The 25,005-nt window shown below is 40.3% G+C and overlaps 1 protein-coding gene across 1 annotated transcript in view; it reads left to right on the forward strand.

Annotated features, from left to right (window-relative positions):
- The window catches only part of NFXL1 (nuclear transcription factor, X-box binding like 1), a 97,374-nt gene that overhangs the window by 22,092 nt on the left and 50,277 nt on the right, over positions 1-25,005 (forward strand). Inside the window, exons 11-14 of the mRNA XM_067531207.1 lie at positions 2,106-2,196; positions 9,709-9,829; positions 16,858-17,014; positions 17,938-18,029. Coding sequence (XP_067387308.1) covers positions 2,106-2,196; positions 9,709-9,829; positions 16,858-17,014; positions 17,938-18,029 — 461 coding nt within the window. The remainder of the gene's footprint in view (positions 1-2,105; positions 2,197-9,708; positions 9,830-16,857; positions 17,015-17,937; positions 18,030-25,005) is intronic.

Below are 25,005 nucleotides of genomic sequence, written 5' to 3' on the forward strand. Positions count from 1 at the left end.
CAGTATAAGCGAAAAGAATAGTATGTTCATATGGGATCATTACCACAAAAATTTGCTGTAGAAGTCTGTCTGCGCTCAACTCTGAAATAATCTTGTGTAGTAAATTTTGACATGAAAACTCCCAAATATAATTATTATTGTAGTTGGATTGTGCTTAAACATCAAATAATCTGTTAGAGAGATTCATTGTTCCTGACACTTGTGTTCGGGATATGTGGGTATGGTACCAGAATTTGATTATGAAGAACAGTTTAGGCAGTCCTTTTCTCAAAATTCTTCTGTCTTACATTTGCTAGATTCATGAAGCCAAATTAAATATGCGTAGAAGCATATTCTCCAGTTTTGTACGTAGAGAGAGCACTAATAGTTAGTCAGTCAGGCTCCAAGTAGTGTTTTGCCTGACTGATGCTATAAAAGAAAATGAAAAATGGTTGCTTCTCATTATTATAACTAAACCCCTCAGTGTTCCTCAGTATGCCAAGGCAAAGACCTCCACTCAAATGGGAATTAACTCTTTTAAAACATTTGATTGCTGCAACTAAGTATAACTATATTCCATTGTGTCATTCATATTTGGAAAGAGCAAAATTCATAAGTGGAACTGGAGGAAGACTATAAGGATCTGAAATAGTCTCTTTTCCTGTTCATTATTTGTTCTTTGTCCTCCTTAAGGATGTCCTTGAGTGCAGTAAGTGAACCATAGGATATTATACGAGAGTAAAAGCAATTTTTATTTTCTACCTCTTTTGTAGCTTTCTGAGGGCAACTGATAGGCAATCTTAGTGACCCATTTTTAACTAAAATGACTAGATTGACCAGATGGTTTGAGTTGTGTGGGTGAATTTCTGGCTTGATTTTTGGTTTCTGGGATTCTTTTCAGCACTCTGATTTGTATTACTGTAGTATCCCAGGTGCACGAGGTGTTAGAAACTCCCCTTTCCTGTGTTTGTCGGATTTGAAGTCTACAAGCTGGGATTTGTTTATTTTCAAGTACACTTACTTTAAAGATTGTCTGCTGAGCAAAATGACTGTCCTCACTGCTACTTTATGGTATACAAAGACTGCCTCAGACACTTCTTCAAAACTTTTTTCTAACACTTTCTGTAAAGAAGAAGAACAGAGTATTAGCAGGGAGTTCCAGTTCCTTTGGGCCCTTTCCCTACCTGACTAGTTATCCTCTAAATGTTACAAGTACAAGTTTCATAAAGAAGAGGTATTTTTAGTACTGACATATTTTAAGCTGCTGTGGGTAGGAGAACATGGCACAGCTAATGTATAATTGTTATACATCTGGGTATTTGAGCCCAATTAAAAAAAGAAATCTGTCAGGTAAAATGTAAAAATCTTTTTCATTTGAATCACTTTTAAAATCTTTGACTTTGTCACACTGAGATAAAGAGAACTGCTTTTAGCTGTGACTCGCACACTTTTAAAGTGTTTTAAGAATTACAATATACTGAAAGAGAAACAAATGACTACCCTTAGAGTTGCTATCTTTCAGTTCAACAAAAAAAGTCCAAGCCCCTTTTGCTAATCTCTATCCCTTCTTTCTTCAGTTCTCTTTCCCAGGTACAAGGGGGTAGGGGTTGCTGTCTCCTGCCTTGGAGTCCATTCACTTCTTCTGCTTGTTACCTGTGTACTGGGCAGAACGGATAGTGTTTTATGCTTACTTGAGAATAAGCACAGTGAATGGATGACAAACCCCGAAGGATGTGTAAGCATTACTCCAATGCTGCAGGCATAGAGATGGTGAAAAACAGAAAGAACTTGGAGACTACTGTGCCAGACCCTGGCTAATGACAACCATAATTACGCAAACTGTACAGTACTTTAGTCTAAAATGACTTCACAACTGAGCCATGTGCAGAAGTATTCTAGACATTCATCTTAATAGGTCTGTGGACATTTTTACTGGAAGGTCTCTATCTTTCTAGTGTATTGAAATGACACTTTCAAATGACTTTCTATTTTATTTTATTTTTTATTACAAGTGTTCATTTTCTGTACTTCTACTGTCTTGCATATGAATGACAGTGTAAGAAGCTGACATATGTTGGAAACTCTAAAATAGCCAGTTCTGTAGAGTATTTGTTCTTGTTTTATAGTGCTGTTCTGGAAACTGTCCACCTTGTGATCAACTCTGCGGACGGACTTTAGGGTGTAGAAATCACAAATGTCCTTCAGTTTGTCACAGAGGTAAGAAAAAGCCAAAAATTTCCTCTTTTATTGATTCCGTTTTATTGGAATATTTCTGTTGGCACTAGAAAGGGTTTTTTTCAACCGTACTGTCTGGAAGAATTGCCTCCCTTTCCTGTTGAAGAGTTCCAGAGGGGTAGCCATGTTAGTCTGTATACAGCAAAAACAACGAGAGTTATGTAGCACTTTAAAGACTAACACATTTAATTTCAGCAGGCATAAGCTTTCGTGGGCTTCAGCCCACTTCCTCAGATGCAGTTGGTAGAAATAATACAGCAAATATTTCCATCTTTGTGTGGAATGTTGGTGTAGGGAGCTTCTACATCCATAGTGGCTAGGATGGTATTTTCTGGGAGATCACCGTTGGATTGTAGTTTTCTCAGGCAGTCAGTGGTATCACGAAGATAGCTAGAGTCTCTCCTCAGGCCCTATGCCACCAGCACTCCTAGCCATCTTCAAGCCATCAAGAACATTTTCCCTGATGATGATATATCACACCTGACAGCTGAACTTTGTGACTTTGTCCTGATTCACAACTACTTCAGATTTGGAGGCAATCTATACCTCCAAGTCAGTGGCACAGCTATGGGCACCTGCATGGCCCCACAGTATGCCAACATTTTTATGGCTGACCTAGAACAATGCTTCCTCAAAACTTGTCCCTAAACACCTCCTCTTTACCTACGCTACATTGATGACATTTTCATCATCTGGACCCATGGGAAAGAGTCCCTTGAAGAATTTCACCGGGATTTCAATAATTTCCATCCCACTATCAACCTCAGCCTGGACCAGTCCACACAAGAAATCCACTTCCTGGACACGACAATAAAAACAAAGGATGGTCACATTAATACCACCCTATACCAAAAACCAACTGACCGCAATACGTATCTTCATGCCTCCAGCTTCCACCCTGGACACATTACACGATCCATTGTCTACAGCCAACCCTTAAGATACAACCGGATTTGTTCCAATCCCTCAGACAGAGACAAACACCTACGGGATCTCTATGAAACATTCTTAAAACTACAATACCCACCTGGAGAAGTGAAGAAACAAATTGACAGAGCCAGATGAGTACCCAGAAGTCACCTACTACAGGACAGACCCAACAAAGAAAACAACAGAACACCACTGGTCATCACCTACAGTCCCCAGTTAAAATCTCTCCAACACATCATTAAAGATCTACAACCTATCCTAGCAGATGATCCGTCTCTCGCTCAGGCAGTGGGCGACAGACCCATCCTGGCTTACAGACAGCCCCCCAACCTGAAGCAAATACTCACCAGCAACCACACACCCTACAAGAAGTCCAATCCAGGAACCTATCCCTGCAACAAATCCCATTGCCAGCTCTGCCCACACATCTACTCTAGTGACAGCATCACTGGTCCTAACCACATCAATCACATCATAAGGGGCTCATTCACCTGCACATCCACTAATGTTATATATGCCATCATGTGCCAGCAATGCCCCTCTGCCATGTACATTGGTCAAACTGGACTATTACTTTGCAAAAGGATAAATGGACACAAATCTGACATAAAAAATTAATAACATCCATAAACCAGTCAGAGAACACTTCAATCTCCCAGGACACTCTGTCTCTGACCTCAAAGTTGCTATACTTCTACAAAAAAAACTTCAAAAACAGACTCCAAAGAGAAACTGCTGAGTTAGAAACTATCTGCAAACTTGACACATTCAAACTGAGTTTAAACAGGGATTTGGAATTGCTATCTCATTACAAGCAGTAATTTGCTCTGATCACCCATTCTCACCTCCTACTCAATGGTTGTCATTAGGCCTCAAGTACCCGGCTTTCATCCACCTACCCCATTATGTCTATGCCTTTGGATATTTATCTGTTGCCTCCTATATATGTTGCCAATATTTGCTGTATTATTTCTATCAACTGCATCTGAGGAAGTGGGCTAAAGCCCACGAAAGCTTATGCCTGCTGAAATTAAATTTGTTAGTCTTTAAAGTGCTACAGAACTCTTGTTGCTTTTGCTCCCTTTCCTGGATATCTGTCTGTCTTTGAGTAGGGATGAGTAAGGAGCTGGTATTTGGATCCTGTCATTTTGCATGATGACAGCTAAGTCACAGGGTTTCTTACCTGGTCACTTTTTGTTTGACAAAGTTCCACTGATGAAAGGGAGTACCTATCATAATAACTGTTTTGGTCTTTGTAGGTTCATTTTTCTTCCAAAGTAACTGTGTTTATTGGATATGCATAATGTGTGAGGCCAGCTACATATACATATTGTTCATCTAGTTGTGTTTGATGGTTTCTAAAACAGAGAATATGAGTGCTACTAGAGCAGTAGTTCTCAACCTTTTTGGGCTCAGGACCCATTTATAAATGTTTATGGCCTGTCTCTACCCAGTAAATAGTCTGGGAGCGGAGGCCCTGGGGTGGTTTTGGTCGGATCCTACCCCCCTGAAGGGCTTGCATCCTGCTCGGCACTCACCCCACAGTGGCAGCTTCTGTGCTGTGGGTTTGGCTGGAGTTGGCTCACTGCTCCGAGCGTTGCAGCATCACTCAGGTTTGGCCCTCCTCTCCTGACTGGATCAAATTTGTGTGACTTGGCTCATGGGGCTGCAGTGCTATTCACTCAAATCTGGTTTACCCAGACTCCTGTTGTCTTAACAGCTGGGCTAAACCTGAATGGTACTGGGACCCCAGGGGTTGCAGTGCCTGGGGCAGGGATGCGAGCCCAGCCAGCTCAGTGGGACAGAAGCCACCATGTGATTCTCTGAAACATTCTGGTTACCCAATTTTGGGTCCCAACACACGGGTTGAGAAACCCTGCACTAGAGCAGTGGTTCCTAACCTTTTTGAGTGGAAGCCCCCCCCCTAGTTAATGGTAGGTAAAACACATCCCTTCTCCACCCCATCCCCTCACCAGCCATAAACACATATAACCCCTATAAATACATATAATGATAATAACAACACTAAATTACTCCAGTCTGGCCAGCATGAACCTGGGGGCTGCTGCTCCCTGGGGTGCCGCTCCTCAGCTCCAGTTGATGCGGAGCTTGAGGGGGAGCTGCTGTTCCCAGCAGGCGTGTGGTTCAGGGGGCTGCTTCTCCTCTCCCACAGGCACAGGGTTTGGGGGAGCTGCTGCACCCAAGAGGTGCTCTGGCAGCGGGGCTTGGGCTGCTGCTCCCTGTGGGGAGAAGGGGCCTGCTACTTTGCTCCAGCGGTGCGGAGCTCAAAGCTGTGGCTCTCTGGGGTGAGGGTAGGATGGGGGGCTGCTGCTTTGCTGCAGCTGGGCACCCAGCAGGCACGGAGCTCGTGGGGGTTGCTGTGCCTGGCCGGCACAGAGCTCGGAACGGCTTGACCAGACCTCAATATTACAGGAGACTCACTGACCCCCTGTAATTTTTGGCATTCCCTGCTCCTCCCAGGGGTTTGCGGATGCCAGGTTGGGAACCACTGCACTAAAGGGCTCAGATTTTTAAAAAACGTTGATAGAAGATGAGTGTTTGGTATTTTACTGGTTAGAGAGAAAATAAAAACTAGTTACTAAACACATGACAAAGGAACCTAAGAAAGGGTTCCCTCCAGCAGCCCCAGACACCAGTTATAAAGGAACGTGAGAATGGCTGTACTAAGTCAGAGCAATGGTCTATTCAACCGAGCATCCTATCTTGCAACAGAAGCCAGTGCCAGATGCTTCAGAGGGATTGAACAGAACAGGGCAATTTATTGAGTGATCCATTTCTTATTATCTAGTCCCACTTCTAGAAGTCACAGGCTTAGGCTAGGTCTACACTGCATTCCCACTTTAGCATAACTACATCGCTTGGGTATGAAAAATCCACACCCCTGAGCAACATACCACCCTTAACCGTCCCCCTACCCTCACATAGACAACGCTATGGCAGCAGGAGAGCTTCTCCCACGACATAGCTACTGCGTCTTGTGGAGGTGGAGTTATTAAGCTGATGAGAGCTCTCTTCCGTCTGTTTAAAGCATCTTCACCAGACACGCTACAGCGGTGCAGCTGTGCCAATGTAAATTTGTAGTGTAGACCTGCTTTTAGAGACACCCAGAGCATGGAATTGTGTTCCTGACCATCCTGGCTAATATCTATTGATTGGACCTATCCTCCATGAACTTATCTAATTCTTTTTTTAATTCAATTATTCTTTGTCCTTCACAACATCCCCTGGCAACAAGATCCACATGTTGACTGTAGGTTTGTGTGAAGAAGTACTTCCTTTTGTTTGTTTTAAACCTGCTGCTTGTTAATTTTATTGGTTCTTGTATTATGTGAAGGGGTAAATAACACTCCCTTATTCACTTTCTCCAAACTATTCTTGATTTTATAGATCTCTTTCATATCCCCTTTAATAATCTCTTTTCTAAACTGAACAGTTCCTGTTTTTTCTTTTCCCATAAGGAAGCCGTTCCATACCCCTGACCATTTTTATTGTCCTACTCTGAATTTTTTCCAATTCTTACATATATTGGAGATGGGGCGACCAGAGCTGCACACAGTATTCAAGTTGTGGGCATACCATGGATTTACATAGTAGCATTATGATATTTTCTATTTTATAATCTGTCCCTTTCCTAATGGTTCCTAAATTTGTTAGCTTTTTGGACTGCTGCTGTACATTGAGCAGATGTTTTCAGAGAACTATCTACAATGACTCCGAAGATCTGTTTCTTGAGTGACAACAGCGAATTTAGACCCCATTATTTTGTATGTGTAATTGGGATTAGTTTTCCAATGTTCATTACTTTCCATTTATCAACACTGAATGTCATCTGCCATTTTATTTCCTAGTTACCCAATAAAGTGCAATCTTTTTAATTCTTTGCAATCAGCTTTGGACTTAATTATCTTGAATAATTTTTTATTGTTGGAAAACTTTGCCATCTCATTGTTTACCACTTTTTCCAGATCATTTGTGAATGTGTTGAATGGCTCTGGTCCCAGTACAGATCCTTAAGGGATTCCACTATTTCTCTCTCTCCAATGTAAAAAGTGACCATTTATTCCTACCCTTCGTTTCCAATATTTTAACTAGTTACTGATCTATGAGAGAACCTTCCCTCTTATCCTATGACTGCTTACTTTGCATAGAAGCCTTTGGAAAGGGATTTGTCAAAGGCTTTTGAAAATTTAAGAACACTATATCAGTTGGATCACCCTTATTCATATGCTTGTTGACTCCCTCAAAGAGTCTAGGTATGATTTCCCTTTACAAAAATTGTGTTGACTCTTCAACATATTGTGTTCATTTATTTGTCTGATAATTTTGTTCTCTACTATTGGTTCAACCAGTTTGCCTGGTATTGAAGTCAGACTTACCTGCCTGTAGCTGCCAGGATCATTTCTGGAGCCTTTAAAAAAAATTGGTATTACATTAGCTGTATTCCAATCATCTCATACAGAGGCTGATTTAAGTGATCATTGCATACCACAATAGTAGTTGGGCAGTTTCATATCTGAACAAACTGGAGAAATGGTCTGATGTAAATAGGATGAAATTTAAAGACAAATGCAAAGTATTCCATTTAAAAAGGACCAATCAGTTGCACATGTACAAAATAAGAAATGACTGATGAGGAAGGAGTACTGTGGAAAGGGATCCTGGAGTCATAGTGGATCACAAGCTAAATGAGAGTCAACAGTGTAACACTGTTTCAAAAAAAAAAGCAAATATCATTCTGGGATGTATTAACAGAAGTGTTGTAAGCAAGACACAAGAAGTAATTCTTCTGCTGTAATCTATGCTGATGAGGCCTCAGTTGGAGTATTGTGTGCAAATCTGTGCACCGCATTTCAGGAAATATGTAGGAAAATTGGAGAAAGCCCAGAGAAGAGCAAAAAAATGATTATTGGTCTAGAAAACATGACCTATAAGAGAAGATTGAGAAATTGGATTTGTTTAGTCTGGAGAAGAGAAGGCTTAGGGGCGACATAACAGTTTAAAGTACATAAAAGGTTGTTATACAAGGAGGAGGGAGAAAAATTGTTTTAGTTAACCTCTGATGATAGGACGAGAGGAAATGGGCGGTTTATGTTGGACATTAGAAAGAACTTCCTAACTGTCAGGGTAGTTAAACACTGGAATGAATGGCCTAGGGAGGTGCTTTAATCTTTATCATTGGAGATTTTTAAAAGCAGGTTGGACAGATACCTGTCAGAGATGATCTAGATAATGCTTGGTTCTGCATAAGTGCAGGAGACTGGTTTAGATGATCTCTCAAGGTCCCTTCCAGTTCTATGATTTTTTGACCCTCTGTAGTATGTATTAAACATAGAAATGCAAAAGGTGGAAAGCCCCAAATGTGTCAAAGCTCATATCTGCCCCTTCCATTTTTCTAGGAATGCCAGTAGTTCTCCCCATTCATACAAGTATTTAAATAAGATGTGTACACATTGTTCAGATCCTGATGGGTAGCCTTGCCGTAGAGCTCTTAATTTTTTATTAAAATGCTATTACACTGTGGTATTAAAATAGACATTAATGTACTGTACTAGTATAATTTGCATTTTCTATATTTACACATACACTCCTTCGCTCTATTAAAAACTGGGCACTCGCATATCATTTCTGAGCAGCTTGTTTGTGCTATCGGTGAGAGAACTCTGGATTCTAGAAGTACTGTATCTCAGATACCATTGAGACAGCCAGGATTATCCAAAAAAGTTATATCACCATTAATGGCTTTAAACTATTCAATTTTTCATAAACTTAACAAGAAAATAGAGTTACAGATATTCGATGAAAACCTGAATATTTCTCTCTCTGTCTGCTTTGTTATGCAATTGATGTCAGCAGTGGCACACCAAGTAAAACTTACCATTTGGTATTTGATAATCAAATGAGTGGAAAAGTCTTAAAAAAAACATTATTTTAACCTTCTCTGATCTTTACTTTTTTAATTTTGAAATGTGTTAGTGTTTCCTAATGAGAATAATTTAAAAGGGAGGAAAACATTAGATAGGTGCATTTTATCAGCCTCTGTGCAGTTAAGAAACAAATTTGCATTTTTGTTAAGCATGATAAAAACTTCAAAATGGCATCTTATAAATGTCAGAAAACTGATTTTCTTTGTTGACCTTTCAGAAATTGATGAAAGTTTATAATCTCTCTTCAAATTCATAGGAGTCTTTGAAATATAAATAGCATTATGTAAGTGCCATTTGGTCAGGGTGACTTGTCTTGCATTGATAATAGTGTCTTGCATTTTAAATCTACAAATTGAACTTTTCTAACTTGGATAGCAGCTATATCACTGTGGAACAGTCAAACTTAATGTTTGTTTCACAATTTTAAAACTGTCCCTCCAAGTTGGTTCTTGAAACTTTAAATCAATTGAGATGCAAATGTAACATCCATTTGTTCTTCAGACAATGCAGAATAGACAAATTGGTACAAAAAGCATCTCAAATTCACAATTGTGATCATTACAATTTTTAGAAGCAATGGGATATTTTGACTATCACTCTGTTAATGTATTTGTTTTAGGTAGTTGCTACCCATGTCCGGAGACAGTAGATGTGTTGTGCAATTGCGGTAAAACTGTTCTCAAAGTACCCTGTGGCAGAGAACGTAGCACCAAGCCTCCAAAATGCAAAGAGCTGTGCAGGTTGGTACAGAAGATGCGTGCGCACACATCGGTTTTTAGTTCTTTAGATGATTTGAGGAATTTGAATGCATCTAAATACTTGTATGCTACTATTTCTGTGAAAGACGCATTACGTCAGATTTGTGGTATGTAAGACTATCGTCTTCCCAGGGTCCCCTGTATACTTTGCTACACCAATTGCACCAATGTCTCTTGCACTCAGGTTCCCCCTTTAGTATGCTGGCTATTAGTCTTCTGTCCTCAGAGGACTGCATCTCTTTGGAGCCCAATAATTCTCTTTAACTGGACAAAGTAGTTGGTGATGTAGAAGAGTAAAGGCCTTGTTTGCACTTTGACAGTTGAAGTATGGTTTTAGTGGCTTATACCTTGCACTATTAAAATCTTTTCATTTGGCAATAGAGCTGGTATTTTTAAAAATCTGGATATAAAAAATACATTGGCCTTTGGAGATGGGAAGGGGAAAACTCTCACACTGAAATCCATAGAAAATGTATCTTATTGATTTTAATGTGCTCATTTTAAAGCTTAATAGCTTGATAGATTTTTGTCTGGTATAGGACTAAAAACAATTTAAACATTCAAAGAAAAAATCAGTTTTAATAATTAAGTACACACATTAATGGTTCTATTGAGTTATTAGAAAGATCCAGATAATTGACTGTCTTACAATGAAGTTAAAATAAATAACATTAAAGGAAAATTATTTGCTTGTGGTTACTTTTTTCAATCCTATCTGCTATCATTATGGAACAGTCAAGGGTATACATTGTCATGACTCTACTTCAGAGACAAAGAATATGTCAAACTATAAATAAGGTCCCAGTCCTGTCGCCTTCTCAGGAAGTCTTTCTGTGGGAGTTAGAGAACTGAAGGAAAGAGATTGAAGTATGTAAGTATGTATCTCTTCTAATAGGAGGATGTATGATGGGAGAAGAGGACCTTGACAAAAAAAATTGCCAATGAGTAACTTTCTTTTGTTTGTCCTTCTTCTTACACCTTGTCAGTAGGGACAGTTACAAACACAGAGCAAACTTACTAGTAGTAAGGAAGGGGTCTTAACTTACTACCCTGTGGAGGACTGTGTCTGAAGGAAGGATTCTAAGATATGGATTGATCCACATAACAGCACTTTATTACCACTTGTAGAGAAGACTGTATTGCTGTTGTAGACACCTTTGAAATGGGGGCTTCAACTCTCTGTCTAGAAAGTGGCTATGACTTGCAGACTGACATTTGACCACACACATTTGTGATACTGGTGTTTTACTTGCTCATAGGCAAGCAAGACACTGATGGTGATGAATTTGTGACAGCTCTCAAAACAATTGCCTACCTCTCTGAATGCTTGTGAATGAGATAAAAAAAGAACATCAACCTGTTTATCTGGGGAGTGAAGTCTGTCTTTCAGGGAAAAGCAGGATTTGGCAGAGTGGGAAAATGATAGTTTGATGTGATTCAAAGGTTGAGCCAGTCTGCCAGCAGGCTTATCAGCTCCTAAAACCAGGGGTGTCTGTCTCACCAAGAGACTAATAGTATTATCTATTATTTGTCCTGCTTCACCTTCTTAAACACAGTGTGTGTTTGGAGGGTGTTGAGATAAAGTTGGAGGCGAGAAGAATCTTGGCTCTTTGCCTAATCTTGTGCCAATATGTTAGTACTTTGGGCTAGAGGGCCCGAGTGTACAGAGAACAAGGAGGATAGATCAGTTTACTACGCAACAGTCAGTCACTGAGATTCCAGGATGCAGCATATTTGCTTGTACTTGAGAGTATTGAAAAACTATCGTCAAACTGTGTCAACTGAACTGACCTTCCAATTTTCCACTGCAAATAGACTGCCTGGGCTGACAAGGATTGAGGTTCTGCCCATATCCAGGAGAGGGATTCTTGAAAGTAGGAGTGGATTTGGTCCCTGCTTGCTCAGCCCAGCTGTCAGGCTGCATCAGAAGGTACTTGTTGAAGTACAGTACCTTTTGTGTCTGAAGGGCTAAGATGGTCTGAGGCTCAAGTCAACTGATGATCAGTATCTATTTGGGAAGGAGAGAAGTCTTCTGGAGTGTGGGGGAACCCTGGTGCAAGTCCTATCCTGGGATTGGCATCCGTGGCAAGAAACTAGAAAAGGGTGGCCAAAGAAAGGTCCACCATGTTATGGGGTAAATAGGAGCATCTGGAAATGAGAGAAGAGACTGCTGGCAGAAAAGAGGGATTACTTGGAGGAAGAGGTAGAATGCCATCTAGCCAGAGGGGGAAGTATTTGAAGATCTCTGGGTAAAGATAAAAGGGGCAAAAAGGGTGATGTTTGTAGTGACACCTACCATGACCACCTAACCAGGAAAAAATGAGATTTTTTTTTAAAAAAAAAAACAACTAACAAAATCATCCAAAGCACAGGATTTGGTGGTGATGGGAGACTTCAGCTACCCAGACATCTGTTGGGAAAATAACACAACAGGGCACAGATTATCCAATAAGTTCTTGGAATGTATTGGAGACAATTTTTTATTTCAAAAGGTGGAGAAAGCTATTGGGGGAAGGCTGTTTTAGATTTGATTTTGACAAATAGGGAGGAACTGGTTGAGAACTTGAAAGTGGAAAGCAGCTTGCGTGAAAGTGATCATGAAATGGTAGAGTTCATGATTCTAAGGAATGATAGGAGGGAAAACAACACAATAAAAATATTGGATTTCAAGAAGTCAGACTTCAGCAAATTCAGGGAGTTGGTAGGTAAGATCCCATGGGAAGCAAGTCAAAGGGGAAAAACAATTCAAGAGAATTGGCAGTTTTTCAAAGAGACATTAAGGGCACAAGTGCAAACTATCCCACTGCATAGAAAAGATAGGAAGTACAGCAAGAGACCACCCTGGCTTACCCAGGAGATAGTCGATCTGAAACTCAAAAAAGAGCCCTACAAAAAATGGAAACTAGGTCAAATTACAAAAGATGAATACAGTATAAACAAATAACTCAAATATGTAGGGACAAAATTAGAATGGCCAAGCAAAAAACTAGGTTAAACTAGCTGGAGACAAAGGGTAATAAGAAAATATCTACAAATACATTAGAAGCAAGAGGAAGACCAAAAACAGGGTAGACCATTACTCAATTGGGCGGTGGGGGACAATAACAGAAAATATGGAAATGGCAGAAATGCTAAATGACTCTTTTGTTTTGAAACGTTTAGTAGCGATTAACGTCTACCATAGTGAATGCCAATAAAAATGAGGTAAGATATGAGGCTAAAATAGGGGAAGAACAAGTTAGCTGTCTTCAAGTCACCAGGGCCTGATTAAGTACATTTTAAAATACTGAAGGAGCTGACTGAAGAGATACCTGAGCTTCGAAAAATCATGGAAGACAGGAGAGATTCCAGAGGACTGGAAAAGGGTAAATATAGTGCCCATCTATAAAAGGGAAAATAAGGACAGCCCAGGGAATTACAGACCAGTCAGCGTGATTTCAGTATCCAGAAAGATAATGGAGCAAATAATTAAGCAATCAGTTTGCAAACTCCTAGAGGAAGATAAATAACAGTCAGCATAGATTTGTCAAGAACAAATCATGTCAAATGAACCTGATAGCTTTCTTTGACAGGGTAACAAGACTTGTGGATAGGGGGAAGCGGTAGATGTCGTCTATCTTGACTTAAGGGGTAGTCTACACTAGAGAGTTTTGTCGTTCAAAGTCAGTTTTTGTCGACAAAATAGTGGAGGTGTACAGACTAAAATGGTCCTCCCATCGACGTTAACACCCGTGCTATGCTGACATCATAAAATCACCTCAACGAGAAGTGTAGGGCTTCTGTTGGCTTAGTTAGGGTGATGCAGTGTCAATGCAGACATTGCGTACCTTACATCAGCTGTGGGGCTGTCATTCTTGTCACTCCAGGGAGCAGTGAAATTTACAAGAAAGTTCCTGGGAGAGTTGAGAAGCTGGTCCCCCTCTCATCTAGGAGTGGAGCGAGAAGCCCAGGCAGCTGGTCTCCCTCCACTCCCCGCAGGGAGCCAGGGCAGCCTTGTCAGTTTTATGACATAGCTGCCCTGTTCCTGGTGGGGAGCAGGAAATAGAGACACACAGGACGGCTTCCCCTGACCTGTGACGGAGTGGGAAGGGGAGAAGCCCTGGGCAGCTTGAGCCATGAAATCGACAAGGTTGCTGGTTCTTCCTGGGGAGAGGGCGGGGCTTCCCCCTGGGAAGAGGGTGGAGGGAAGCCCTGGGTGGCAGCCCATCAGGAGCCTGTGGGGCTCCTGGCAGGGAGTTGAGAAACCGGTCTATCAGTTCCCCACATTGCTCCTCTAAGGTTGGTGGAAGTGCTCCTATTGAGGATGCACTCCACCGACCCAAAGAGGGTAGTGTAGACATCAGCCACCGCAGTAACTACTGTGGTGAGAGTAAGTCGACCTTTGTTAGGTTGACTTATTTTTCTATTGTAAACAAGGCCTTACTAAGGTTTTTGATACTGGCTTATATTACCTTCTTATCAACAAACTAGGGAAATACAGCCTAGATGGAGTTACCATAAGGTGGGTGCATAACTGGTTAGAAAATCATTCCCAGAGAGAAATCATCAGTGGATCACAGTCAAGTTGGAAGGGCATATCAAGTGGGGTCCTGCAGAGATCAGTTCTGGGTCTGGTTCTATTCAGCATCTTCATCCATAATTTAGATAATGGCGTAGAGAATACACTAATAAAGTTTGCAGATGATACCAAGCTGGAAGGAGTTGCAAGTGCTTTGAGGGATAAGATTAAAATTCGGAATGGTCTGAAGGAAATAGGATGGAATTTAAGAAGGACAAATGCAAAGTACTCCATTTAGGAAGGAACAATCAGTTGTACACATACAAAATGGGAAATGACTGTCGAGGAAGGAGTACTATGGAAAGGGATCTAGGGGTCATAATGGATCACAAGCTAAATAGGAGTGAACAGTATAACACTTGCAATAAAAAAAGCAAACATCATACTGGGATGTATTAGCAGGAGTGTTGTAAGCAAGACACAAGAAGTAATTCTTCCGCTGTTCTCTGTGCTAATTAGACCTCCACTGGAGTATTGTGTGCACCCCATTTCAGGAAATATGTGGAAAAATTAGAGAGAGTCCAGAGAAGATTAACAAAAATGACTAAAGGTCTAGAAAAACCTACGAGGGAAGATTGAAAAATTGGGTTGGTTTAGTCTGGAGAAGAGAAGACCGAGGGGTGACATAACAGTTTTCAAGTATATAAAAGATTGTTACACAAGGAAGAAGGAGAAAAATTGGTTTCATTAACCTCTGAGGATAGGATCAGAAGCAATAGGCTTAAATTGCAGAAAGGATGCTTTAGGTTGAACATTAGGAAAAGCTTCCTAATTGTCAGGGTAGTTAAATACTGGAATAAATTGCCTAGGAAGCTTGTGGAATCTGCATCATTAGAGATTTTTAAGAGCAGGTTAGACAAATACCTAGAATAGATGATGGTTGGTCCTGCCATAAGTGCAGGGGACTGGACTAGATTATCTCTCGAGGTCTCTTCCAGTCCTGTGATTCTGTGGTTGTAGATGCTGAAAATAAACCCAGGGTATAGCTCATGGTAGTGGTTCAGAAGACAAGGAACAGCTTTGATCAGATTACTTCATGTCTTGGCTCTTTCCAGTGGAGCCTAAATGCCTGTCTGGAGAAACGTTTCTATTTGCCACTCGACTGTCCAGGATCAGAATGGCCTGAAAGAAGCAAATGCGAATTGTCCTGATTGATTAAGAAGCCATGCACTGCCTGATAATACAGAAACTTGTCTCATGACAATTTCAACAGGGCATTGATCATAATGTCTTTCAGAGGGGAAAACAAGTATATCCTATCCTGATCAAAATTGACCACTAGAATTGCCAGGCTCTTGGAAAGTTCCAGGGGGATCTATGGAAAACTGAGGATTGAGAACAAACTACATGTGATGGATGTTAGTTGTTTCACTTAGTGCATTACCGGGAAATGCTTAGATGCTTCAAGGAAGAGGATAGTGTAAAAAAACCTGGTAGTGTTTGCCAAGAGTGAAATGGAGAACATGCCAGTGGCCTAGGTGGCTGGGGAAATGAAGATAGGTAAGCAACAGAGGAGGTAGTGGAGCTGTTGAAGTCTTTTCTCTTGGGTGCAGTTTGTCCTCAGAAAAAGATGAGGAAACCATGAAAGCCAAGCACTAGCTTGCGAAAACATGAGGATAAGCATTGTCTAATTTGGAGTGGAAGGCAAAGGAAAGTTTGTGGTTAAGGCACTAGAATGGATTCAGTTCCTGGCTCTCATTTCCTGTACACCCTCCATGTCTGTTGCCCATTTATAAATTGGCGATCGTTCTTCCCATGAGAACGATCTCATGAATCATCAGTGTTTGTTAGGTGATTGGCTTCCACAAAGTTGGAGGCTGTATAAGAACATAGTGGACAGACCATAGTCTTATTATATTCTTTATTTCCTCGCTTCCTAGTAGGTGGAGCTGGAAAACACTGTATGTGTTGGACTGATTGTGTTGCTATGGATGTACCACAATGGTTAGTGCATTTTAGAACATATGTGTGAAGAAGTATTTCCCTGTAGTGGTTTGTTGGCCTGTGGAATTCACTGCCACCGAACTCAAGGGTCAAATATTGCTGCTGGATAATTTTATGATTACTAAGCTAAGTATACATTTGAATCATGCTTCAGGATGTAAGATGAAGGAAATCATTTTCGTACTACATAGGTTTTTTTTAAATAACTGGCTAGGTACATTGTTTCTTTTTCACCTTTCTCCTAAAGTGGCTATTGGACTTGATGGTTTGCTGTAGTATGGCAAATTTGACATTTGTTTTAAGTTCATTTTGAGTTCGCTAAATACATGTGTATATAACTTTATAAAGGCATATCAAAGCTCTTCTAAATATAACTGGACTGGTTTTATTTAAAATTATTAAATACAGTAAACTGCTCTTAAATTTTTATATAATTGTATTAATACCATTACCCAATGAATGTATTTACATGTTTCATATTTTATTTATTCTTGGCTTTCTGCTTTAGTCGGCCACCAACCTGCCATCACTCCAGCCAAGAGAAACACAATTGTCATTTTGGCCCTTGCCCTACGTGTCGTCAGTCCTGCCAGAAAGTGTTAAAGTGCGGTCACTTGTGTCCTGCTTCTTGCCATGATGAAGCTCTTGTGAAGCAAACTGGTTTGGTAAGGAAATAGCCAGAAGCGTTTTACGGTGCTAGCACTCTGCTTACCAAGAAGAATGAGGAACACTTCTGTCTCTGATTTTATGTCAGAAATATAGCTACTAGGAGTAAACACTTAAGGATTGAAATACTGTGTGATACTTGAGATGTTAAGGTTGTGCTTCTCGTTGCCTTGTTTAAAATGTAACTGCTTTTATCCTGACCGTATCTGATACTCAATTCTTCATATATTTCTGCAGGTAAATATAGAGTTCTTTTTCCTTTTCCTTTTCCTTTTCTTTTTCCTTTTCTTTAAGTTTTCATGTAAAAAGTTTTATTTAATATCTTGTTTGCTTTTAATATACAGTTGACTTAATTTTTATTTGCTTCTGTGTTAAAATTGATGGTTAGCTTGCAGATAATTGCTGAACTGTCTTACTAGGAAGCAGTTCAAAATAGGAAACTATATGCTGAAGCTTTCAGACCTTAAACTTCATGTGCAAAATACAGTAACAACTTCAAAGTAATTATGCTCCTACCGTATTTTGAGCAAGTGAGAGCGTACTGTTAATTTTACTTACCTTGCCTCTGTTGTGTCGCATTTAGAATGATTTTACTAATTTTTTACTTGGACTTGTGCTCAAGTTGAACAGTAAGATGCACTTGGGAATGAATTAATGTCTTGTGGTATAATAAAGCCACTTGGCCTTCAGTCCCCTGCTCTTAGCCATGCCAGAAAATGAAATGATTATCCCGGCATGTACTGCACTCATGTCTTAGTTCTAGTAAGTAGAATTTCTTCAGTTGGGGGAAAAATAGACCTGTTAGAACTATGATTTTACCAGACATTATGGATATTTATCACTAAGCAGATGACTCCAGTTGTTGCCACAGTTTATACGATATAATAATATAAACATAGCAATTTATTTGTTTTGCTCTCAGCACCAACCTGCAGGACCCTGGGAACAGCCATCTGAGCCAGCTTTTATTCAAACTGCATTACCTTGCCCCCCGTGTCAGGTTCCTATACCAACGTAAGTATAAAAAGATTTTTGCTTTGAAAATGTATCAAATTTTATATTGTGTGTAATGTGTTCGAAGGTCTCACTTTTTGTGCTTCAGAATTTTACAAGGATTTGTACTGATTCAGCCTATCTGACTTACATTTCTGGTGAAAACATAATAGTCTCTGGAGGCAGGGAATTTCTTTCGGTGGCCAATAGGTGGCATCCTGGATTTTTCTGCTTGATGCACTAAGGGATGGATAGGAAGAGTAAAATAAGTACTTGATTTTAAAAATATATAAACACATGCACAAAGCTAAGTTAAAAGAATGTTTTACAGGTAGGAGATTGAGGCACAGAGAGAAGATCAAAATATCCACTAATTTTGGGTGTCCCATTTGAGAAACCTAGGACTTTATTTTTCAGAGAATGTAACATTATATAGCACTTCATGCTCAAAGAACAACTCCCATTGACTTCAGTTGCAGCTGTGAATGCCCAACACTTCTGCAAATCAGAATCCAGTGTCTTGTGTCAGTTACCCAGAAAATGAGGAACACACATTTAGTGATCACCTGTGAAAAGTCTAATTTAAATGACTTGAGTAGCATCACATATGAACTCCATGGCAGAGGCTGTGATGACTTGGAATCTATCTGTACTATTTTTTAATTGTGTGTGAGATCATGAAGTTTCTGTATGTATCTTTACCAAGCTGCAGACAGCATTTTGAATGTGCATCCTCTTTGTCCTTCTCTATTGTCTGTTTACCTCCGTGTTGGACTGAAATTCCAGCAGGGTAGTGGTACAGGGCTGCCAATAGAAGGCCATTAAATCTGGAGTGCTCTTCCATTGAAATGGACTCAAAGGAGTCCACAAAGGAGTCCCCAAAGGACTCCCAAGGAAAGGGTGAGCTAGGGTGAGGGGGAAGTGCATCTAGGGTTTATTTTTTAAAGATCCATCTATTTTTCATGTGAGTAATTAAAGAGCAAATAATGTGTAAGATAGTGTGCAAAGTGTGTGTATGTCACATGCTTCATAACTAAAACATGCTTCCAGAGAGAGTTAAATTATAACCCAGAAGGCTTATGCATTCAGTGGGATTCTGGGGGAGGGTATGTTCAAGCTGTTGGGGTAATTTGGGGAGCCAGCATGGTCCTCGGGCCTAAGGCAGGTGGGCTGAGGGACTCCATTTCCATGAAAGAGTAGCTGACTGAAGTTGGTGCTTAGGATTTGTGCCACAGGGTTGAAGGAGGGAAACAGTGCTGCTGTCTTCTCAGACCTCGGGAAGCTTTAAACATGCACGGGGATCCAGAGGCTGGGATTTCCTTCATAGCAGTCTGGTGGTGAGCAGCCACTAGGGGGAGCCCAATCAGATATGTGACAGAGACCAGGATAGAATCCATTTTTTCAGGCATTTACTGCCGTTACCATGAAACCCTCCTTTGTCTTTCTGTAGTCTCCTGCCTCTTTCACTACACACCTTCCAGCTTCTGCAACAAATAAGGCAGTGGTCCACCACAGAATGGCCTCATTCACTATGCAAATCTGATTTTTTTTACCTAGAGTGGCTCCATCCTCTGTGTTAAATGAGGCAAGGTTACAGTGGGGAAAAAAATAGTATGTGGTTATTTAGTTATACTAATACATAATGCATACACACAAGGGGGGCAAATTCAGGTTGCATGAGCAACCTTAATTCTGGCATTTCCTAATTTTTGAGTGTTTGACTTTGCAAACTTAATGTTCTTTAGACATAGATTTTCTGTGTAATTTCCTAGCAAATTGAAGAACAGATTTGATCATGTGACATTATACTGACACCAGCACTGTTCATCAAGTGGGTTGGAGCTTTTATTTCCACCACACAGACGTGTGCCACTTGAGCTATTGGAGTAATTAATAGCAATATGATGTGTTGTCATCTATATGAACTACCACTAGAGAGCTTTTCTTACAACTTTGCTGATAGCAGGGAAATGACAAAACACAGGAAACTTTCCAGGCTCTGGGGAGGGGTGTGAAGTGGTGAGCACATTGCCCATTGCTCCCCAGGTGTGATCACCACCTATTCTGTCCCAGTCTTGTCTTTTCCCCACCCCAGTCCCATTTTCTTCACCTGGCCAGTCCCACTGTCCACTCTTCAGGGTTCTCATCAGAGCTCTCCTTTTACCTCCTTTCCACCCCCACCTCCCTGGCTCTCAGTCTCCAGTCTCCTTGCCCAGTCAGTCCCAGATACTGCCCTGTCCCCCTCCCCAGGCTTCTAGTCCCAATTTCCTTTCCTCCCCATGTTTTCCACTCTCATTTGAATCAAACAACTTTCTCTTCTGTGTTGCCTAGGCCCAGCAGGGGTGATTGAAAGGATAGGAAAGACAGGCTGCTTTTGCTTCATGTACCCAGACTTGGACCTATCAGAGCCCTCATTATCCCAGAGCTGCAATTGCAGGCAAAGTCCTGCCCAGTGTGGATAGAATCCTTGAGGAATTTAGCTGCTAAGCATATGCAAACTGGTCATTTTCAGAGTTTTAGGACTTGGCCAAATTTGGATAGATTTTCATGGGGACAGCAAAATACAAATCCCCGACACACAGGTCACACTTTTTCAAAATTTCATGTTCCTTCTCTAAATATGGAGTTGCTAGTGCTTTTCAAAAAAAGATCAGAATTTTTTAACATGGACAAAACGTATTTCCCCCTTTTTCCCATAGCTTTGTCCTTCAATTTCCCAGATTTCACCTGAGGCAGATACCCGGCATGAAAGAATTCAGCCTGATTGTTAAAGTTTGGTAAAGTTTTAAGCCCCTGATAATCCACACAAATAAGAATACAGCAGTGCTGTATTTAAGGTTGATACAGATGTCATTTGTGTATTAAACTGCTGTGTAAGACGCATTTCTCCAGAGTATAGTTTTGTGATGAGAAAAAGAATAAAATGAGTTTAAGGAGAAAATGTAACATCTGTCTAGTCATTTTGAGTTACCACGCATGGAAAGAAAATATCCTCTACTTAACTTTTTTACCTTTTTGTCAATTTTATTGCTTTTATGTAATTTGAACACCTGTTTTGTTTCAGTTTTTTAAATTTGACGTGTATTGTAGCCCGATCTTGAATTGTATATTAATTAAATTGATTACTCAAGAATTCCCCATTATCACTCTGAGGTTTGACAGCTTCTTGTCCCAAGATAATGCCCTGTATTGTTAAAATTACTGATTAGTTGAAGACACCAATGTGCACAGTTGCAACACTCGCACTTCAGGCACTCTTCTGTATTTGTAATAGTTTATTAATAGATTTAGCAAAGACACAAGCACTCTAACCCAGCAAGGTAGGTAGAGATAGAGAATGTACATCTGAACATCCATATTCTCACACCATCCCTTACAGAACAACCTGAAATGTTAGCAGTTATCTTCCTCATCACCAGTGGCCCTCATCCTGGCACCTTCCAAGGGCTATGTCTCTCTCTACACAGGCTGGGATACAGCTTTTACAATACATTACTCTGATGCCTCCTAATTTATATTCAGTAGAGGCTTATCCTCTTTTCATTATTTGTATTTCCTGATGCTACTAATAATGAGGTGTCCTTTTCCTATAGGTTAGTATATTATTAATCTCAACTTATTATCAAATACATCAGTTCATTGCCATGGCATTCTTGTGGTCAGACATCTGCAGATGTTCCCATCCTAAAATATCTAAAAGCTGGCGTTAGCTCATGTGCCTGTGGTTGGCTGGTGTCATTATGGACAAACTTCCCCCTAAAGCACTCTGTTCCCAGTTCCCCAAAACGTAGGATGACCGTTAGGCCATTTATATGTGCCGAAGTTCATAGGCCTCAAGCCTTATGCTAACTGCTGAAGCCAATATTTTACAGGATACAGGACTGTAGGTTCCTTGCATTACTATTGAAATAAAATAAATGCTAAAGCCAGCTCAATAGCTTACAGTATATAGCTCTGAATGAAGAACACATGATTTGCCTTGACTGAAGAATTTACAAATATCTAAAGGTTGGATACTGATCATTCAGTGTTCACTAAGGTACTGCAAATATTTAAGCATGTGCTTCACTTTAAGCATGTGAGTATTCTTACTGATTTCGTTGTTACTACTCATGTGAAAAAGCATTTGCAGCTTTAGGACCTAAACGAGGAAACAAGCATTCTCAAAATAGAATGTTGTTAAATGGGCAATAAGTTCTTGTTTATGACTTAACATTTACAACATTACTATTCATATTAATATTTACTGTAGTGCTTAATCAGTGTTCCAGTCAAGTGCCTTGCCACAAAACATGCATCTCCTTAAATCAGATATAGCACATTCATAATCATATCCTGGAATGAATAGTTTGAGGTTGGTAGAAACTTGCAGTTTAAGAGACAGTGGCTAGAGGCAAAGTATTTTACAGAACAGGTGATATTGTTTTGATGAACATACATGATCTCATCTGGTTTTAAAAGCTGATCAGGGCTGGGCCTATTGAATACTTGAGGTGAAAGGGACTTGAAGACTTTTTGCTGTATCCTGAAGTGTGCTTTCTACAACCATGTTCATAAACAGTTTTGTTAATGATTATTTGACAACTTTAAACAAGTGAAAGGCCAGATGGCTGGAGAAGAGAACAAATTTAGTATTGGTCTTTATGAAGAGTTAAAAAGGGATGTATGGGAAATTACTACCCAGTTAACCCAACTTCAGTAATAGTTAAACTGTGCAAATACATCATACTTAAGCAGGACTTCCATGGCCCTCAGTGGAGGTCTTCCCTGGGTAAAGGATTCCAGTGCTACCCACTCTTTTTCTTGTAGCCAGGAGAAAGTAGAGTGGCTGGGGTGTCCCTATATCCTGCCGTTTTGTGTCAACAGGAAAGGCCATTTGGGGTTGCTGGTAGCTGCTGCATGTCAGAACAGTTGTTGGCAAGCCCCACCTTCTATTCTAAATTCCTCCATGTGTTTTAGCCTGAACTGAAGATTGGGGCCATTGTACCTGAAATTTAGTGAAGCTTTCAGTACAATCCCTCAGGAGGTTCCAATAGAGGAATGAGAATTATACTGTTTGGAAAAGATACTGCAGAGATGCGAAACTGGTACTCAACCAAAGGTAGAAAGTAAGCCCCCTAAGCAAAACAAACTGGGGAAAAGATTGTTTTAGGCTCTCCTGGGTTCAGCCATTTTTTCATATCTTTGACCATCTGAAGCAAGAAATAAATTGCACATTGATCAGAATTGCAGACAACTCCAAAAGAAATGGGATTGCAACCATACGACTAGACCATTTAAGAAAAAGCATCTAAATAAATTGTGAAATCAGGAAAATAATGCCTAGTAAAAGATTCAGAGGTGGTATATGGTTAGAAAACAATAATTCCAAGAAGTTCCTGTGGTAAAGATAATACATTATTTCTTTATACAGCCTTGCTAAATCTGTAATTGGAATACTTGATTCTGGGATTCTCTCGATAAAACTATGATAAATTAGAATCCAAATGAGAATGGAAGGTTAGAGATTAATGCATTTATCTCAAGGATAAGAAAATCTAACCGTTTACTGAAATGGTTGTGCTACAAAAGTAGCATGAATGTTGGGACCCATCCTTTCCACTGGAAGTGGTGCCATGTAGACTGCCCTCCCTGAGACTGTCGCTGAAAGGAGATAGTGTTACGGGAGAATCAGAACAATTGGATGCACTTTTGCTAAAACTTACTGGTCATTCCTACTAATTGAGACCATCTCTAGGAATGCCCTTAAATTTGTGTGAACAGTCTTAGGCTATGTCTACACTGCAGCACTAATTTGAATTAGCTTAATTCGAATTACGGAAAGCGATTTATAGAAAGCGCTGCAGACTGTCCACACTACAGTGTTTGTGCTGGTTTCTTGAGTCCACGCTGGCCAGCCTTAATTCGAATTAGAAAGCAGTGCAATATGGGAAGCTATCCCACAGTGCAACTAACCGTAGAGGCTGTTGTGACGAATGTCATCATTCCAGGATGCAGCGCTGCTTTCCCCACCCTCTTCCACCACCCCCAAACAAACAGGAAAAGGATTTCCATGCTGTTTTTTTACTCCCCCGATCATCATTGCTGCAGGCACATGGAGCCAGCTGAACTATGCTCTCATTTTGACCGTGACAAATACATCGCATCTTATCCTGGATTACTTTAGAACTATATGCTGTTTGCATTTTATGCTCCCCCGCCCACCCCCTGTATATTGCTTGCCTTTGATTTTGATTCTACAGGTGTCTGTAGAATGTAAGATAAATAACAACGGAGTCAGTTAGTATATTAATACAGTGATACAACTGTTTCCATTTCACTGATGGAAAGCATGATATAATGTATCCACATGTAGCACTGTGAATAAACTCTTAAGAAAGTATCAATTTCCATGATTGGCCACTGAAACAATGTAGCAAAGAATTTCCTATCACTGCAGTCAGTTAAAACGCATTCACAACGCAGGGAGCTGGGTGGGTGGTGAAATCTTTCAAAGGGACAAACTTTAAAGGGCTAAACTTTCAAAGGGACAAATCTTAAAGGGACAAACTGCAAAGGGCTTGCTGGGCAGTTAAAATGCATTCACCACACGGGGAGAGGGATGGGTGGTGAAATCTTTCAAACCCTTAAAGAGACAAACTGCAAAGGGCTTGTTGTGTGTGTGTGTGGGGGGGGGGGTGATTGCAGCTTGGATTTTAAACCCATTCACCACAGGAAATGAAGATTTAAATCTTCCCGGGGCTGCTTTGGGGGAGGGTACTGAAATGGGGCATCATGGGATACAGTCTGGAGGCCAATTAATTCGAATTAAGTCCCATTGCGTCCACACTCACTAATGCAAATTAACTGATGCGCTTCAGGTGCTAATCCACTTGCAGAGGTGGTTTTATTAATTTGATTTTAAAGACTCCTTCATTTGAATTAACAATGTGCAAGTGTAGACATGGGAGTAATTAATTTGAATTAAGGGACTTTAATTCGAATTAAGCCACAGTGT

The sequence above is a fragment of the Emydura macquarii genome, unplaced genomic scaffold (assembly GCF_026122565.2).
Source record: "Emydura macquarii macquarii isolate MOO-44397 ecotype Brisbane River unplaced genomic scaffold, CSIRO-AGI_Emac_v2 contig_3128, whole genome shotgun sequence".
Lineage (NCBI taxonomy): Eukaryota > Metazoa > Chordata > Testudines > Chelidae > Emydura > Emydura macquarii.